General features: G+C 36.7%; 1 protein-coding gene and 1 long non-coding RNA gene across 2 annotated transcripts; one reads left to right on the forward strand and one right to left on the reverse strand.

Moving 5' to 3' along the window:
- The first annotated feature begins 123 nt into the window (after nt 1-123).
- Nucleotides 124-633, forward strand: LOC111456278. Its single transcript, XR_002712743.1, has 2 exons — nt 124-276; nt 358-633. It is a non-coding gene; the product is annotated as an uncharacterized LOC111456278 (long non-coding RNA).
- A 15,160-nt stretch (nt 634-15,793) lies between these two features.
- Nucleotides 15,794-17,607, reverse strand: LOC111456549 (probable fructokinase-4). The gene is made up of 4 exons (XM_023098465.1): nt 17,109-17,607; nt 16,499-16,831; nt 16,176-16,292; nt 15,794-16,090 (listed from the first exon to the last, which is right to left on the reverse strand). Exons 1-4 carry the CDS (start codon nt 17,532-17,534, stop codon nt 15,959-15,961), a joined length of 1,008 nt encoding a protein of 335 aa, XP_022954233.1. The 5' UTR covers nt 17,535-17,607; the 3' UTR covers nt 15,794-15,958.
- Nucleotides 17,608-19,918: the final 2,311 nt, after the last annotated feature.

Genomic DNA, 19,918 nt, shown 5'->3' on the forward strand with positions numbered 1-19,918 from the left:
AAAAAAAAAAAAAAAAAAAAAAAAAAAAAAAAAAAAAAAAAAAAAAAAAAGGCTAAGTCAACTGAGGGGCAAAAATGTCATTTTGCCCCTCCAACCCAAATAGGGGTCCAAGGAAAATCTAGCCAGATTGCCTGCAAAAGAAAGAAGAGGTTAGAGAGAGGTCGGCCGGGAAGATTAACGGACCACCGCCGGAATCCATCTCCAGACGAGACTCGTACCAGGATTGAGGGGCTATCAAGGCCTACGCACCATCAAAGCCTAAGAACATTTCACGGGGTAAGGTTTCTGAACGATATTGCTCAGATCTGAGTTTTCCCCTACGTGAATCGACCCTAAAATGTTGAAATCTTCACCTAGGAACAACTCACGCACGGTCTGTGAAGAAGTTTGGCCGAGACCTCAACCCAAAAGCGGAGATCCGAGGGTCATCCGAGAACGGTGAGCGAACTTCCGGCGTTCTTAAATCCTCCGATAGTCAAGAAAAAAATTATAAAAAGAATACTAGGACGTAGCCTGTAACACGATCTAGAACGTTGCCGAAGGAATCATATTGATCCGATCTACGGATCGAAAGATATGAAAATCGGAAAACAAAAATCGACTGGGTTTCGGTTTTCAGAGGACAGAGAAGAAAGAAAAAAAAAACGGCCAGCGAGCGACGGAGGGCGGCGACAGGCGCCGGACACGCGTCGACCACCGGCTGGAGCAACACAGCTCCAGCGAGGCTTCGACACGTGTGGCCTGCAAGCCGGGCCGAATCGCAACGCGAGCCGAGCCGACCGGACCGGGCCGGGCCGGGCGACCCGCGACTGTGCAGAATTGGGCGCGCATGGCAGGCGCGCGTGCAGCCTGCGGCTGGCGCCTTCCCGCGCGCGTGGCCACGCACTTCCAGCGTGCTGCTGGGCGCGTGAGCGCGCGTGGAACGGCCAGTTTGGCCCGGTTGTTTTTTGTTTTCTCAATTTTTGTCCCGGCTCCAGTTCTAATACTGTTTTTACGTGGATAGGGACTTAATTTAGAGAAATCAGTAGTGTTGGACACCTCACGGGCAAAGAAACGCTAGCGAAGGGGCACGCGTCAACCAGGTAAGTCACCACCCGGTATTTAGGAAGAAATACTTGTAGGAATCGCTCAGATTGCATGCATGCTAGTAGTTCTGCTTCAGATTAGCTCTTCATGTAAGTTACTAGTCAGTTTATCTGTTGTGTTTGAATTGTGTAAATTACATGAGTGTCGCTTGTATGCCTTAGGCTTCCGCCGTATGTATGCATGCGTTATTTGATGTGTAGAATTGAGTATGCCGGGTTCGGGTGTTTGATGGACGAATTCGCCCCATTGAGCGCGAACTTCGTGCTCTGGGTGCTTGATGGAGGTCATCGCCCCGTTAAGCCGGTATGCCTAGTTTGCATGAAACACATACTATGATGTTAGAAGAAGATTACATGCACCCTCTGTTAATTGCTAGGGCCCATTTCTTTGATAAGATTAGGGAATCTTGGTTAGGAGCGATATGCCGCTCTAGACAGACTTAATTTTCCCCTAGAAACTTAGCGGTTTACCACGGTAAGAAAGTACCTAAGGGGGTTCATAGATTGCTAGCGTGAGAACGGTATCTATAGCTTCGTGGGAGGACCAAGGGTCCCTGATCAGTCCTTACTGTTCTTAGCCATTTCGCATGGGAAATGTGTCCCCACGTCGTACAGCCCATTAGCTGCATGGGAACGGGTTGGGTCGCGCCCCCCCATAGGAGGACTATATGGGCGTAGGGGTATTCAGCACACCCCTAGGCTAGGTACCATGTAGTTCTAGATAGCCATGTAGAGGTAGCGCCTCATAGAGAGATACCGACCATATTAGCTTGGCATAAGGAACCTCTAGGTGACTAATGAAAGGACGATGAACCGGTGAAACCCAAGGGGCAAGCCCCAAGAGACTAAGGTTAGAACCCGATGTCCTAGAACCGAATTAGGAAACCGTGGGAGTTCTGCTAAATTAAGATGCGAAAAGAGCCTACAAGTAGGTGGCTTACTGAGTATAATTTTTATACTCATCCTTGCTATGTTTTCTTTTTTTTTCAGGGGCGCGAGGCGTCGGTCAAGAGTGGGCGTGATCTGAAGGGAATTGTCACAAAGGAATGGGTTGTCCCGGGGCGTCAGTCCAGTCTTAGTCATCATTTTTGTATTCGCATTCTTTTTAAATTTATTTTCCAAACGGTCTTGTGTTCTGTGTTTATCGTTCGAAAAACTTTATTGAAATTTGATGATTTTCGCTACTTCATATTTAAATCTCTTGTGCATCTGTGTCGTGTCGTTAGTCACTGTCCGTAGTAAAATATTGGGCTGTGACAGATATGTTTCAAAGTATTCAAACTACCAAGATTTTAGGAGATTGTTAGACTTCCATAATTTATTATTTTTTGTCTAGTGTATAAGCCTATAAATATTGGAATTGTGCAACTCACAGAGTGAGAAAAGAATAATAAAGTACTGGTTTTGATTTATTTTATCTTTTCCTATCTCTTTCTCTATCCCTTTCCCCAACAAATTTGGTATCAGAGCCAGGTTCATGTTAACATGAGAGTGAGTGATCTTTTTTTTTTCACAAAACAAAAATGGCAATAGCTGGTTTTTTCTTCCTATGCACTGCTGTTACTAATCTTTAATGGTGAGAAATATGACCAAGATGAAGACCTTGCTCAGATCGCAGGAGCTATGAGACTTGGTGGAGCATGGGTTTGTTGATGTATTAGACCTCACAATTGAAGAAAAGGAGAGACTAAGAGAAACCAAGAAAAATGATGTCAAGGCTATATTCATTATTCAGCAAGCAGTTCATGAGACTATTTTTTCACAAATTGCAACAGCAACTATATCAAAGCAAGCATGGTCAATTCTACCGAAGGAGTTTCTAGGAGATTCAAAGGTCATAACAGTGAAATTGCAATCTTTAAGACATGATTTTGAAACTCTGCTCATGACGAATGGCGAATCAATTGCTGACTTTTTGTCAAGAGCAATGGCAATAGTCAGTCAGATGCGTTGTGGAGAGAAAATTTCAGATGAACAATTGTTGCAAAGATGTTGAGAAGCTTTAACTTCAAAGTTTGACCATGTGGTGGCTCCCATAGAAGAAGCTAAGGATCTATCAATACTCTCCATTGATGAACTGATGAGCTCGCTTCAGGCTCATGAGGTAAGAATCAATAGATCATTAGAAAGGAATGAAGATAAGACACTACAAGTGAAGGAGGCTAACAACGAAGGCAACGAAAGAGAAAATATTCATTTAGCAAGTAGAAGTCGTGGAAGAGGAGAATTTCGCAGCTTCCATGGTGGTCATGATAACAGGGATAGATGGAGAAATGATGGACAAAGGCAGTTCAATGAACAAAGTAATATAAGGAAGGTCTTACAATGTTACCATTGCAGAAGGTATGGGCACACAAAAGCTGATTGTTGGTATAAAGATCAACAAACGAATTCTGCAGTAGAAAATGAAGAAGAAGAAGAAAAACTTTTTATGGCGTGTATTGATACTAATCCAAAAAAAATGTGACTTATGGTTTGTTGATAGCAGATGCTCGAACCATATGACAGGCACCAAATCCTTATTCAAAGAGTTTGATGAGATGCAAAAAATTAAGGTGCAACTTGGAAATACAAAAGAGATGCAAGTTGAGGGAAAATGTACACTGAAAGTCGAAACCAGTCATGGTAAGATAAAACAATTAGATAATGTTCAATTTGTACCTGATTTAGGGTACAATTTATTGGGTGTTGGACAATTGATGACGAGAGGAAATTTTGTTCTATTTGATGACAACACATGTGTCATTACACATAAAAAATCAGGCCATAAAGTTCAAATTGTCATGACTTCAAATAAGATGTTTCCACTAGATGTTTCTAACATAGAGGATTTTGCTCTTACTGCTAGCACAAAAGATGACTCGACATTATGACATCTTGATATGGACATTTTTATATGAAGGGCCTAAAAATACTCATGGATAAAAGTATGGTTTTCAGATTACCAACAATTGATTCAACTAATTTATGTGAAGGATGCATTTATGGCAAGTAGACTAGGAAGTCCTCTCCTGTTGGAAAAGCTAAAAGAGCTTCACATTGTCTAGAACTAATTCATGCTGATTTATGTGGGCCAATGAAAATGAAGTCCTTGGGTGAGAGTATATACTTTTTACTATTCATTGATGACTATAGTCACACGAGCTGGGTTTACTTCCTACAACATAATTCATAAACTTTTCAGAAGTTCTAGATCTTTAAAGCTATGGTGGAGAACCAAAATGGCTGTCACATTAAAATTCTTGACAAAGACACAGGTGGCGAGTTTATATCTAAAGAGTTCAATATGTTTTGTGAAGAAGAGGGCATCCAAAGGGATTTAACAGCTCCCTACACTCCAAAACAAAATGGAATCGCTGAACGAAAAAATCGAACTCCTTATGAAGCATGACATGGAAAGAAACCATCTGTAAGTCATTTACGAGTTTTTGGTTGTGTTGCTTATGCTTTGAAACATCCTCAAACTCGTTAAAAGCTTGATGAAAAGTCTGAAAAATGCATTTTCATTGGCTATTGTACTCAATCAAAGACATATAAATTATACAACCCCCTTAGTGAAAAGATATGTAATATTTAATGAAAACGTGAGTTGGGATTGGAGTAAAGAACAGGAGCAGCAAGAGATTACAGTTGAAGTTTCTCAAAATGAAGAGACAAGGGTCAACTCAAGTGCATCTCGTAGTGCCTCCACTGCAACACAAAATTTGTCAAATTCATCATCTTCAGCATCACTAAATAGCAACTCTTCTCTTGAAGAACTTTTGGATGAGACTCCTCCAAGGAAGTATAAATCTTTAGCTAACATATATGTATCATGTCAATTTGCTCTTACTGTTTCAGACCCTATGAGTTATGAAGAAGCAATTGAAAAAGAAGAGTGGAAGAAAGCTATGGTAGTAGAGATGCAGTCCATTGAGAAAAATGGAACATGAGATAATGGTTGACTTACCAAACGAAAAATTCTATGGCGATTTACAAGAAGAGGTCTATTTAACACAACTAGAGGGGTTCATAAAGAAAAACAAAGAAACAAAGGTATACAAGCTAAGACAGACATTATACAAGTTAAAGCAGACATACTTACAAAGGCTTTGTCAAAAGAAAAGCTCTATACTTGACATATGCAACTTTGAATCAAGAGAGAGTGTTGAGATATGATTCAAAGTATTCAAAATTGAGATATGATTTAAAGTAGTTGAGATATGATTCAAATATTCAAACTACCAAGATTTTAGGAGATTGTTTGTAGATTTAAATTTATCTAGATTTTCATAATTTACTATTTCAGTTCCAGTGTATAAGCCTATAAATATTGGAATTGCTTAACTCTGTAAGCATAGAGTGAGAAAACAATAATAAAGGACTACAGCTTTGATCTATTTTATTTTTTCCTATTTCTTTCTCTATCCCTTTCCCCAACAGATTGGTACGGAGACATAGACGATCGGAAAAGTATATGGGGTTATGTATTCTTCATGGGTAACACAACATTTACTTGGCTTTCAAAGAAACAACCGATCGTGACACTCTCAACGTGTGAGGTTGAGTATGTAGCAGCCTCTTGGTGTGTGTGTCACACGATATGACTTAGAAATTTGTTGAGCAAGATGGAGCTAAAGCAATGAGGTGCAACCGTAATTCAAGTTGACAAAAAATCAGCAACCGAGTTGGCAAAGAACCCAATGAACCATGAAAGAAGCAAACACATTGACATTCGTTTTCACTTCATCCGAGATCATGTGAAGGAAGGAAGCGCGGAATTGCTGCATGTAGCAAGTCAGGATCAAGTTGCGGACATCTTTACAAAACCGCTACCGAAAGTACTTTTTGACAAATAAAAGAAGATGATTGGCATGACCGATGGCAGGAGTATTTAAGTTTATGGGGGAGTTTTGTTGAATAAACTTCAAATGCTAAATGCCAATTTTAGTAAATTTGTTAGGAGAGCTTAATTTGAAAAGTCAGCCATGAAAGAAAAGACCAAGAGCCTTCTAGAAATAATGGCACGTTTATGGGTGGCTCTCTCGTACCTATTATTAGAGTTAGAAAAACTTATAAATACCTAGTCCTTTATTGTAAAGTCAGAGAGCAAAAAAACAAAGAAACAGAGCAAAAGAAAAGGAAAAGGAAAAGAGCAGAGAAAAAAAAGAAGGTAGAAAAGTAATAGAAAAGGGTTTTTTAGAAAAACTCAGTGTTCTTTATCTCTTTATCTCTCCTCTCTCGACATCTCTTTCACAAATATGCAAGTAGTGTATTTTCACAAATTGGTATCATAGCGTTCTATCATTAGTGTGTATGAGATTTATTTCACAAATTAGTGAGATTTATTTAACAAAAAAGGCTAATGTCTATGAGATAATAAACTTGACTTAGTTTAATAAGTTACTAAATTATGGAGTAACTTTAGTCAAATATTAGTAGACTTAGTAGAATAAGTTACTAAGTCATGGAGCAACTTTAGTAGAATTGTTAGTAGTTGCAAATGGTGAACAAAGTTTAGTGCTTTAACTAGGAAGATGGATAGTGGTTTTTAACTTTAAGGAAAAAGATTAGGAAACTAGTTATTGTTTTCTCCCTTATAAATACTCCTTAGATGTATGCTCTTTTCACACTAACAACAAAGAGAATTGAAAAGAATAAGTGATTAAGTTTTGACGAAGAAGAAATCTATGCTCGGGATAGTTATAAGATGAGGAAAAAAAATTGTCAAGGTCAACGTAGTGGCAAAACGGTCATTTTGCCCCTACTCTTACTTGAGTAATCTGGTTAGGTAGGTCATAACAAGAAAGAGAATGAAAGAAGAGAGTAGAAAGAAGAAAGAAGAGAGTAGCAAGAAGAAAGAAAAGAGATTAGGGTTTTAGGCAAGAGGAGAAGATCTAACAAAAAATCGATGCTGGAGATTTGAGAATCCTGAACATAAACCTTCAGCAGTCCAAGGCAAGGAGGTGCTCTCATGAATTGTACTTTCCTATTTCGTCAAAAATGTCTAAGAACTTGAGGTTAATCCTCGAAAGTCTAGATTAAGATGTTTATCGAGATTTTCATGTGTTAGCGGCATTTTTGTGTTGATTCTTGGAATTTTACCCTCAGCAGTGTGATGTCCTCAAGTTTTGGAGTGAAGGCGGCCAAGATTTGCACTCAAATCGGAGTTTCAAGAAAATGCGATTTTAGGTAAGAACTCGTATTTTTCTCCAAATTCGTACTCAAGTAATATGACTTGTGATTATCAAAAAAATATAAGAAAATTATATTGAAGGAGTAAAATATGAGATCTACAATGTTCATGAAGAAACCTTGTCAATTTGGATTACGGATTGGAAGATAAAAATATCTGAAGAAAATGGATCAAAAACATGAAAACCCTAACATCTGGAAAATTTGGAAACACGTAGGAGGAGAGAGAGAGGATCACTGTCATGCATCGATCAGCGTATGGAGGAGCGTGGTGGAACCGACAAGCGACACGTGCAATTTCAGGCTGGAGAGACGCGTCCCTACTCGCTAGCAGACATGCGTCAGGCACGTGGATTCGAATCGACCCAAGTCCGGACCAACGAACTGCACGCGACTCAAAACCACGCAAATTGCTTTACCTCCAAATCGCTCTGACCTGAGTCAAGCCGTGACTGCGCATAATCTTCATGCGTGGATACGTGTGCGTGGAAACCGCACGTAGGAACCCCTCCATAGTGCGTGAATCACGCTTGTAGGAGCGTGAGTCATCCTTATTCTTCCGTTCGGCCTCCGTTTACTTGTTTTTCATCTTGATTTCAATACTGACCTTATTATTATGTGAATTAGGACCCATCAAGAAAATTTTAGAATTTTTGGAACCCTCTCGGTAAGTAATTCGAACTCAAGAAGGCATGCGTCAACCAAGTAAGTAACAATTTTGATTCCTACGGGCAGTACTTGTAGGAACCGCTCGGAATAAGCATGCGTGCTGTCATATTGGCAAACCTAGCTAGTTGAACCTAGTATATTAGTATGGAAACCATAGAAATGAATTAATTAAGGAAATCACAGGAAACTAGATATAAACGATTATGAAATCTGCTTAGATTGAGATTGTGATAATGTATGTATTCATGAGGAAGGAAAATTTGTGAAATCTGTGTTCATGGTGAATACAAACGTTATCTTCCCATTGAGCATGTTTGTTAATATTGCATGAACTGCTGCATGTTAACTCTAGTGCATGATTGCTTGTGTTATCTTTGTTGCGAATGGGAAGAAAACTACGAGCTTAGACTAGGGCACTTGAGACTAAGTAGGCTAGACGAAACCCTAGAATGGGGATACCTCTAGAATACTGTGAATTTAAGCCCGCGAAGCGATTACCAGCGGACCTAGATCCCAGTATTCTAGACAACGATAGGTTTGTGTGATCTTGCACGAGAATCCTATAGATGAATGCATCCAAGTCTAAGCCACTAAAACACGCCTTAGAAAGACTAGAAGGACACCACGGTAACTGTAGGTAGCCCGCTAGAGTTGAGCAGTGTGGATAATATCACCAGAACCTCCACTTCCCTCTCATCTTTGATACCGTACTGTCGAGCCAGAACTCCGATATTGAGATCGTTGAGCTAGGCAACGTCGGATAGGTAAGTGTGACCTGTGTCCCAACCTAGTGGTGATAGCTAAGGGGTCTTCTGAATAGAACCCCTGGACCATAGAAATCCGTCCCTGAGAGGGAGAACGTGGAACCATATAGGATGACTTAGTAGCTGACCGGCACACAGGGGTTCGCAACCCCAGATTTTAGGATGTATTGTTCCATGGGAGGATTGTGAGCTAACCTCCATGGATGATGTTCAGAGAGAGTTACTTATTCAGATCCAGTCATACTGTCCCCTTAGTTTTACTTGTGAGGTTGTGTCTCACCTCAGGACACTGATCATCCACTGCATAAGGTGGGCAAGCCTCCTAAGTTGTAGAAAAGAGAGTTGCAGTTTAGTTCGCACACTCTAGAACCTCGAGACAAGGCTGTGGATACCTACTAAGATAATGATGTGAAAAGAACCTATAAGTAGGCTGCATACTGAGTATTTTTATACTCATTCCTTTCTACTCTCTTTTTTCAGGTGAGTGATGTCATGGTTCGAGGCAAGAACGCATGCGGAGTCTTAAAGCCAGAGTGAGGTATCTTGGAGTGTCTAGGAGTCTGTACATGTTCATGTTTTAGATATGTCATACGTTTTTGTGATCCATACACATACTTTTTCATGAAAAACATACACTACTTGAATACTTTATTTTGATTTTAATTCTTCTACGTAATTGCTAAAAATTTTGTGTAATTTCTTCTTGTCTATCACTTTTTATACGTTTTTATTGCATAGTCTGTTAGTCCAGCCTTTGATTTCGAGTCTCTCTTTTACTCAGGTGTCACATGCTCACCAGAGCTAGTTTGTCCTAGCTTCCACCTTAGTTATCCTAGCTTCTGCTTTGGTTTTTCCTCGAGCCATATCTTATTGGGAGAGGTATTACTCCGATACCGTTTGTAACGACCCATGCCCAAGATTCGGACCAAAATTCAGAATTCGAATTCGACACCTGATGGCCCTGAAATTCCTCTGTAACATGGTCCATTACATACTCCTCGCTTCTAAGAATGAATACTATATTATCCTAACAACTTACATAAATTCTTCTAGCATGTTTTATCCTCACTTGCATACATCTTAGAAAAATTCTCAAGAGGTCACCAACAATAGAATTGTTCTAAGAAAAACACGTTTAACTATGGAGTCTCTATGATTGAGCCACCGAAAAGGAATGTGCACTCTGTTGGTGTAAGTAGTGACTTTCAATTTTTTTAAGCCTTTCTTAGTCATCTTATCTCTAGGATCCCTCTTATTCGGATGTGGTCTCGTTTCATACATGTATCACTCTTTTTGCTTAGGTGTCACATACTATAATGACCCTATTTTTCTAATAAGATAGAGACGTCACTACATGCATGGTAGTAGAGTTATTGAGATTTATGCCCTAAAGTCTCATAATTAATTATTTAATTTTTAATAATAATTTTCATTATTTCATTTACAATTTAATATTATCTATGGTATAAAAATTCAAGGTTATTAATGCAATCTTAAATAATATGTGGTTGACATATAAGAGGATCGTATTCAAGTAATAACCCAAAGGTTCTATAGTATATGGATAAAGTTGTGTTCCTTATCCTAGTAACACTATTGATATGACCCACTTTGTAATCGTTATAGATGATTTGATCCAAATCGTTCATATGGAAACATGTGAGTGAGGTATCTATACAATGAGTTTGTTTAAGACTGAACCAAAAAATAATTAATCATTCTTTATAAATCCGTTAATTGAGAGATTAATATTTCACAGGATGATCATATACAACACGATTTTAATCTTGAGAAAATTATGAACTTCTACTTGTGTGAGAGCTTTTTCTTTAATTTACTTGGGTGAGAATGACTCTTTGTAATCGATTCAACATACCTACCATTTTGGGGACTTATCAAATAAGGAGTTTGAAACATAATATAATGAGATGAAATTCAGGTCTTTTTCATATAAGGAAAGTAGATGAGTTGTTGTCTTAAATACTTATTTTGGAACTTAACAATGGGCTCACCCTCTCATTGACCCGAGAATGACTCAATTTATGATTTGATCATAAACAAGTTTTTCATTAGAGAATCAATGATACGTAAAGTGAAAGATGTAATTCCAGAGGTAAAATAGAATTTTAACCCAACTGTAATGATGAACAACTTGTGGAAGATTGACTTACTTGTAATGATTATATAGATATAACTCGCCATACAGTCAAAACTTTAAATTAATATATACCAACTCTATTATAGAGTGATATAGTTAATGAATTGATTTTATATATATACACAGTAACAATAAAATGTTCAAAGGAAAATTTCAAAACTTTAAATTAATATTAAATATATTAAATGTAAAAGAAAAAATAGATTTAATTGTGTGTATGTAAAAGAAAAAATAGATTTAAGTGTGTGTGTGAGATATATTAATTTGATTAAATATATTAGATATACTTATGATATAATATTAAATATTAAAATAAATAAAGTATATACCTTAATTATTCGATTAAAATAAATAAAGTATTTGAATTAGATTTGATTTAGTCATACTAGATTTAGTCCTACTGGATTTGATATGTTTTCAACACTATATAATAGCCAATTTCAAATTTCATAAGGTAAGATTTCTCCTCATTCTTGTGATCTTTCTAGTTTTTTCTCTCGGTTCCTAACATTTGGTATCAGAGTCATGCCCTAAAATAAAGCTAAAACTAGGAGCAACAGTCTTCTGCGTGTCATAATAAAAGTATGTCGATGAAGAGTTCATTTGTGCAACCTGCAATTCTGAAATTTGATGGGTACTATGATCATTGGGCGATGCTCATGGAAAACTTTTTGCGAAAGGAGTACTGGGATTTGGTGGAGAATGGGAGTTTTGCAGCAACAGAAGACATCGTTTCCACAGATGTCTAGAAGAAGCATATTGAAGATTGGAAGTTGAAAGATTTGAAAGAAAGAATTATCTATTTCAAGCATTAGATCGTTCGATCTTGGAGACAATCCTCAACAAGGATACAACAAAGAACATATGGGATTCTATGAAGCAGAAATATCAAGGTTCAACATGGGTAAAGAGTGCACATTTGCAAGCTCTTTAGAAGGAATTTGAAATGTTTCACATGAAGGCAAGAATCTGTAAGTGTTCTCATGTTGAAGAAGAACACACTTTGAAGATCACTCATGGTGAACACTCTGGAGAAAGGAGTTAAGGTCGTAAGCTTTAGAGGCAAAGGAAGAGGACGAGGCAGACAAACCTTTAACAAGGCCACAGTGGAGTGCTATAATTGTCACAAGCATGGACATTTTCAATGGGAATGTCAAAGCAAGGAGAAGGAGGCAAACTATGCAAAGACTCAAGAAGAGATGTCGCTGATGGCTTACGTGAATATGAAGCTGGACAACAACTCAAGTATGGCTGTAACTGGAAAGGGTAATGTATGGCTGCAAGTGAATGAAATCATACTGATAATCACAGGAGTGTTTTATGTGTCAGAGTTGAAGAACAATTTGTTGAGTATTGGTAAATTGCAAGCAAAGGGACTTACCTTTTTGTTTCAAAATGAAACGTGCAAGGTGTTTCATCCTGAGAGAGGCTTAATTATGAAGATAAAGATGTCTTCGAATCGAATGTTCGTACTACATGCTATATCTCAGCCTGTAGCATCCACTTTTCTCAATACAATCACAGAAGATATTGAGCAACTTTGGCACAGTAGATATGGACATTTGGGTTTTAAGGGATTAAAGACTGTTTAGCAAAAGAAGATGGTGGATGGTTTACCACAGCTCAAGTCTCCATTGAAACTGTGTAAAAACTGTCTGATGGGTAAGCAACAAAGGCACTTGTTTCCAAAAGGAGCGCATGGCGAGCTTCAAAAATTCTCCAATTGGTGCATGCTGATATTTGTGGATAGATCAAACCCATCTCAAACAGCAAGAAAAGGTACTTTATTACTTTCACATATGACTTCAGCATAAAAACATGAGTTTATTTCTTAATAGAAAAATCAGAACCCTTTCCTGTATTTAAAAACTTTAAGATTCATGTTGAGGAGGAAACAAACTCATTTATTAAAGTCTTATGAACTGATCGAGGAGGAGAGTTTACATCACAAGAATTCACCAATTTTTGTGATGTAAATGGTATACAAAGACAACTGACAGCTGCATACACGCCACACCAGAACGGAGTTGCGGAACGAAAAGAAGAACTATTATGAATATGGTTCATAGTATGATTTCATAAAAGAAAATTTCGAAAAGTTTCTGGCCTGAAGCAGTTAGCTGGACTGTGCATGTACTGAATCGAAGTCAAACATTGGCGGTCAAAAATAAAAATCCAAAAGAAACTTGGAGTGGAGTCAAACCTTCAGTTAAACATTTTAGAGTTTTTGGATGTATCTCTCATGTTCATGTGTTTGATCGTAAAAGAACTAAGTTGGATGATAAAAGTTTGAGTTGTGTTTTGCTGGGAGTTAGTGAAGAGTCAAATGCTTACAGACTCTATGATCCAACTTCACAAAGGATCATAATAAGTAGGGATGTTGTATTCGAGGAAGATAAGAGTTGAGACTAGGATAAGACCTATGAAGAATCCATTATGTGCGATCTGAAATGGGGTGATCAAGAGGAGGCGGCAGATGTGTTTGATGAAAATGAAGAAGGGATCAAATTTGATATAGAAGCTGCAGAGGAAAATATTTCCTCTGGCTCTTTGGTTGAAGCAAGCTCTCCTTCTCCGGCTGAAGCAAACTCTCCTAGCTCGAATAAAAGGAGAAATAGGAGACCACCAGTATGGGTGAGAGACTATGTAACAAGAGAAGATCTTTCTGAAGAAGACAAGGAAGTTCACTTAGCCATGTCTACCACTACTGATCCCGTAAACTTTGAAGACGCATTGAAGAGTGAGAAATTGAGGCAAGCCATGGATCTGGAAATGGAAGTAATAAACAAAAATGACACATGGGAATTGATGGAGTTACCTAAGGGCGGAAAGAAGGTTGGAGTAAAATGAATTTATAAGACGAAATTCAATGAAAATGGGAAGTCGACAAATACAAGGCTAGGCTTGTAGCAAACGGGTATACTCAAGAGCATGGGGTAGACTATACTGAAGTATTTGCACCTATTGCGCGCATGGAGACAATTCGTTTGGTGGTAGCACTTGCAGCTCAAAGAGGCTGGTCCATCTATCAGCTGGATGTGAAATCTGCATTTCTATATGGTGATTTGAATGAAGAGGTCTTTGTGGAGCAACCCTGTGGATATGTGCAAAAGGGACATGAGCAGAAGGTTTACAAGTTAAAGAAGGCACTCTATGGGCTTAAGCGAGCTCCACGTGCTTGGTACAGCCATATAGAAGCCTATTTTATGAAGGAAGGTTTTGAGAAGTGTGACTATAGCATACTTTGTTCATCTAGAGAGGAAAAGAAGTCAAAGTATTAATTAGTTTCTATGTCGATGATCTCGTGTTTACTGGAAATGATGAATTAATGTTTACTGAGTATAAAACTTCCATGAAAAAATGAGTTTGACATGATAGATCTCGGTAAGATGAGGTATTTTCTCGGCCTTGAAGTCTTACAAAAATCCAGTGGTATTTTTATAAGTCAGAAGAAGTATGCTTTGGAGGTGCTGAAGCGATTTGGAATGGACAAAAGTAATTCTATTCATAATCCTATTGTCCCTGGATGCAAACTTATGAAAGATGAAGATGGAATAAACGTGGACAAAACCTACTATAAGCAAGTTGTAGGCAGTCTTAATTATCTCATAGCAACTAGACCAGACATAATGGTTGTAGTGAGTCAGATTAGTAGATAGATGGAGAATCCCACTATGCTTCATTTACGGGCAGCAAAAAGGGTACTAAGTTATTTGAAGGGAACAACTTGGTTTGGAATTTTCTATCGGAAAGGAGGAGATGATGATTTTGTTGCATACACAGAAAGTGATTAAGCTGGAGATTTAGATGAGAGAAAGAGTACTTCAGGCTGTGTTCTTATTGAGTTATGGAGCAATATCATAGTCATCAAATAAACAACCAATAGTAAGTCTATCTTCCACAAAGTAGAATTCATAGCTGCAGCTTTAGAAACAACCAATAGTAAGTCTATCTTCCATAGAGCAAAATTCATAGCTACAGCTTCAGAAACAACCAATAGTACGTCTATCTTCCTCAGAGCAGAATTCATAGCTCCAGCTTCAGAAACAACCAATAGTAAGTCTATCTTTCCCAGAGCAGCAGCTTCATGCGTATGCCATGGTGGGTCAAAATCAAGACAAGTCAACTATTATTGCAGCTTCATGTGTATGCCATGGTTAAATAAGGTATTGGAATAGCTGTGGGTCAAAATCAAGACAAGTCAACTATTATTCCCTTGTAGCTCTGCTATCAAGCTTTCAAGTCAGAATCAAGATTGGTGGAGTTGGTGCATTAGAATTCAACCAGAACCAGAGGAGGGCGTATAATTTAGAGACTACGAAACTTATTTTCTTCTCATAAGGGAATTCGGAATTAAGGTAAGGAATGACAAATATGAAAATAAGAGAAAATTTGTGAAAAATGCCACTTCAAGTTAGATGACTAAACCACTAAAATTGAATGCTTTGTTGAAGTTAGAACCATGGGATGATTTAGATTTATTTAGTTATTTAAATTAAATTTGATTTAAATATTTGAATTAGATTTATAAATTAAATTTGATTTAAATATTTGAATTAAGCCCAATTTCATCCATTCTCATACTCTGATTTTCTTTCTTAGTTTGGAATTTAGACCGTTGGGTTGTGATTTGGGTTGAGTTTGCATTTGAGTGTGTAATTATATGAAGTGCTGGATTGTGCAGCTTTCCAAAGGATCTTTCTCTGTTTTCTTTCACTTCGGATTAGGTTGTTAAACATATCTACAATATGTACAATAAGATGCATCATATATTATAATATAAAGTTTTGCATCCACTTTCCACATAATTGCCATCTATATAATAATGTCACATCTGTATTATCCAATATTTATTTGGTAGTCCCAATTTTGTAGATTAAATTCAACATGTGAGTTATTAGAATTCAAACCTAACTTGTTGATTGAGAAAATGATATAGATAGTAGGAAAAATAAGATGTCAAAACCTACAAAAGCTTTTATTCAGTAAATACCTTAAGCACAAGAGTCTCCCTAGGAATGATAAACCCAAAAAAATTGAATTTTCAATTCATTTGCAAAAGACAAATTAGAAACTAAACTGAACTGAACCAATACGAAAAATGATTTCTATGGAGAAGCCTTGATCAAAGCTGCGACGTCGGCCTCCGATGGAAGAGCTGGAATTGCTCCCTTCTTGGTTGTTGTAATGGCTCCACAAGCATTCGCAAACGTTAATATCTCCCTCAATTTCTTCTCGTCCTACAACAACGGACAACAATTTCAGTTTATCTTTTAAGATCTCGTTTGATAATCATTTTAATAAACACAGCTAATACTACACTACCTGAAGAACAGATTGGTCGTCCACAATCTTGCAAAGAAGAGCACCAACAAATGAGTCACCAGCTCCAGTAGTGTCCACTGCCTTAACCTTGAATGGATCCACAGACCCGCGGAAGTTCTGTGATGAAGAATGTGGGGGTCAAAAAGTGGCGAAAATGTCAAAGAATGGAGTGTTTTAGAAACAAACAATGGGGCCAAGTATGTGAGGTAATGACAACAGGTAAGAGATTTGATATGATGACCCTACGAATCAAGACCCACATCGACAACTCCGCTAAGAAAACAGTGTCCACACATTAAAAAAAGGTGCGTTACTAATAGTACCTTGGTGTAGTATCTGCACCCATTCTCGCCAAGAGTGACCAGGAGGAGCTTCAACCCGTCGTGCCACAGAGACATGGCGGTTTCATCATCCACCTTCTCGCTCTGCGTCAGGAATTTGAGCTCATCATCGCTTACCTTGATGATGTCGGCCCTGTTCCAAATGCTCTTGATCTGTTCACGGGCCTCATTTGCTGACGGCCACAGTGGCAGCCTCAGATTTGGATCGTATGAAAGCAGAACACCTGCTTTCTTCGCTTCCTCCATCGCCTTCATATGGGCCGATCTGCAAGGCTCCACGATCAAGCTTATCGATCCATAGTGAAAGATCTTCGCCTAAAATCAATACCCATTTAAATTATTTCTCAATTTGACTCTAAATTTCACGCCGAAAAACAGGGGATCACGGCGGCTTGCTCGGAAACCACCATTAATCGGTGAGGGATTGATGGGTATAATCGAGAATTCACACATGAAAAGAGCGAAATCTCGAAACTACCCATTAATATCACTACTTGTGTACTACAGATCTAAGAGTGGGGCCCACTTACTCTTAGTCAATTTCCGGGAAAATTCGATTTAAATAAAAATAATAATAAAAAAAATAACTTACGGATCTGATGAGATCGAGATCCAACTCCTCCGGCTTGAGAAGCATATCGGCACTAGGGTTCCGGTAGAACATAAACTCACGTTCACCGTCGGCGCGCAGAGTGACAAAAGCCAAGGCAGTTCTTGCGCCTTGATCGAATCGGATCCCGGCGGCGGAAACGCCGTTTTCCTTAACGATTCCTTCCAACATACGTCCAAACTCATCTTCGCCAAGCTTTCCAACGAAGGCAGCGCGTCCGCCGAGTCGACTAACAGCGATCGCGACGTTTGCCGGAGCGCCGCCGGGAGCCTTAAGAAATCCAGGCGCCTCCGCCAAAGACACGCCGGAAACCGTCGGGACAAAATCGATCAGCATCTCGCCGAAACTGACGATCAAGCCAGAGCCGGTGGGTAACGCGCCGCGGCTAGAACCGTGGTTAGAAGCCATCCGAGCAAGAGTGAAATTAAAGTAAAGAAAGAGAAAATAATAGGTAGAAAAAGAAGAAAAATGAATGAGACGATTAAGGTGAGGGAAGATGGTATTTATAGATTCAAATGTAATCTGTAGAGCAAATTAGTCGGAGGATAATACGAATTCAAATATAAATAAATTTTAAATTGTAATTACGTTTTGCCCAAAAAGATAATTATTTGCTTTTTTTTTTTTTCCTTCTTAATTTAGTCAAAATCTTAATTTGGAATTATTATTAATTTTTGTTTGGTAAGGGCGCCCACCAACGATAAAATAGAATGGATTTTTTTAATTAAAAATATCTGGATAATGACGTTCTGAAAAAATAATAATTAAAATAATTAAAATGACAAATTGATTTTGTTTTCTAATTTTAATTTATTTATTGAATTATGTCTCTTTTTTTTTTTTAAATATTTTAAAATAATTAGAATGGCGAAACTATTTAAATTTTTTATGTTCAACTTGTGTATCAACTATTTAGAAATCAACCATTCCATAATTGGATTTACTATAAGATAAGTATGAATATGATTCTAACTTTATAATTTATATATTTTTTCGTGTATTTCGTCTTCTTTTCAATAACTCTAATGAATGAAAAATATGGGCCCTACCATAGTAATACATTAAACAATATGTGATTTAAAGCAATAATATTGTATTTTAGTTAAATTTTAATGTTAAATATTTAATTTCTTCGGTTTATATTTTAAATTTGAATTAATACCAAAATTAATGTCTTATAAACGGAATTATAAAATGTTGAGTCAACCAATTAATTAATTGATCGAAATTTAATCAACAAGACGTCTAAAATCAAGCAATTAACGTCAAAATCCAATTAACAAACAAATCTAAACTACTAAAATCAAGCCGGTAAAAAAAATAAATTTAATCCCAGAATATTTATCTAAATGAATAAAATTAAAAATATCTCTATAAAGAAATAAATAAAGCCTTTTAATAGTAAAAACCCAACGGTATTATTTTACTCTTACCATAAATTTAACTTTCACAAATTCACTCGTTAATAAAGAAAACATATAACTTTAATGATATAAAAAAATATAATATTTGAGTTTGATTAATGTAAAAACTAACCATTTATAACTTTAATAATTTATACTTTAAAGAAAACATATCAAATTATCAAAATCTAAGTACTTATCAAATTTAGAGATAAAACAGATAGCCGTTACTTAGAGTGAAATTTAGTAAAATGAAAATTAGGGCCATTTAAATTAAAAAAAATTAAATTATATATATATATATATATATATATATATATATATATATTTATTTATTTATTTATTTATTTATGTCCACTCCACTGGGGTAATGATTACAAATGAAATTTGTATTATATGGTAGTTTTAGAATTATTTTTGGAAAAAATGGAAATATAATTAATTGATGAATAGAAAGTTGGATAATAATCTATTATTTGATGGAAACTGGTCACGTCCAGGTGGCTGGCTACTACGGGCGCTCTTTGTCTAGCCCAAGGTTTATTGGTTAAATATATAATTTTTTATTATATATTTTTAAATTGTTTTATTTTATTATTTTTAAATTAAACTTTAAATATTAATAATGGTGTAATAGGTCTCTAAACTTTTAAAATAATTTAATAGGTCTCGGAACTTTCATTTGTGTTTCCGATATAAAATTTCATTTGTGTTTTATAAATTTTAATGTTCACATAAAATTTAATTTAACTTTTAATAATAGATTAGTTATTTTTTAAAAAAAAGTTGAAAATGTCATATTATTCAAAGACGTAAATTCGAGGGAGAGTTTGTCAACCCTAATTACTTGATAAATCCGCGGGAGTCACTTGAGTTTGTCATTCAATTTTGAGTTTGTTTAATTAATTTCGGAAAAATTGAACTTCCTATGAATTCAACATGCTTATGATCAATAATTTTAGCTTGGTTCGATACTAAAATCTAATAACACGTCTCTTGTAGCATGTGTTCAAACATGCTACAACAATCCATTAATCTAAAGCTCGAGATGCTACTTTTATGGTTCAAAAGTTACTTTGATGTTTGATTCGAGTTGTCTAATTTTTTCAAATTCCTCGAGTAGAGAAAATTAAAAAAGGTAAATCGGTTCAATTGGACTAGACCTATCACTTTCAACCTCTAGTCACACACACGCTACTTTCAGCTACCTTCCTTCCTTTGTTCGTATCTCACGTTGTAGACATCGATGGAGTCTGTTCTTTTAGAATACAAGCTTAATTGAGACCAGAATCATGCAGCTTTATTAAAAATTGATAAAAATATAATCACTCAAGGCATTAAAAAAAAAAAAAAAAAAAAAAAAAAAAAAAAAAAAAAAAAAAAAAAAAA

The sequence above is a fragment of the Cucurbita moschata genome, unplaced genomic scaffold (assembly GCF_002738365.1).
Source record: "Cucurbita moschata cultivar Rifu unplaced genomic scaffold, Cmos_1.0 Cmo_Scf00018, whole genome shotgun sequence".
Taxonomy (NCBI): Eukaryota; Viridiplantae; Streptophyta; class Magnoliopsida; order Cucurbitales; family Cucurbitaceae; genus Cucurbita; species Cucurbita moschata.

What these genes read in the sequence shown, in the direction of transcription:
- LOC111456549 (XM_023098465.1), bottom strand. Translation starts at nt 17,534, where the DNA reads ATGGCTTCTAACCACGGTTCTAGCCGCGGCGCGTTACCCACCGGCTCT. An exon ending in GGTGCAGATACTACACCAAG is followed by an intron (nt 16,293 to 16,498) that starts GTACTATTAGTA and finishes TCTTCATCACAG; the next exon opens with AACTTCCGCGGGTCTGTGGA. An exon ending in ACGACCAATCTGTTCTTCAG is followed by an intron (nt 16,091 to 16,175) that starts GTAGTGTAGTAT and finishes CCGTTGTTGTAG; the next exon opens with GACGAGAAGAAATTGAGGGA.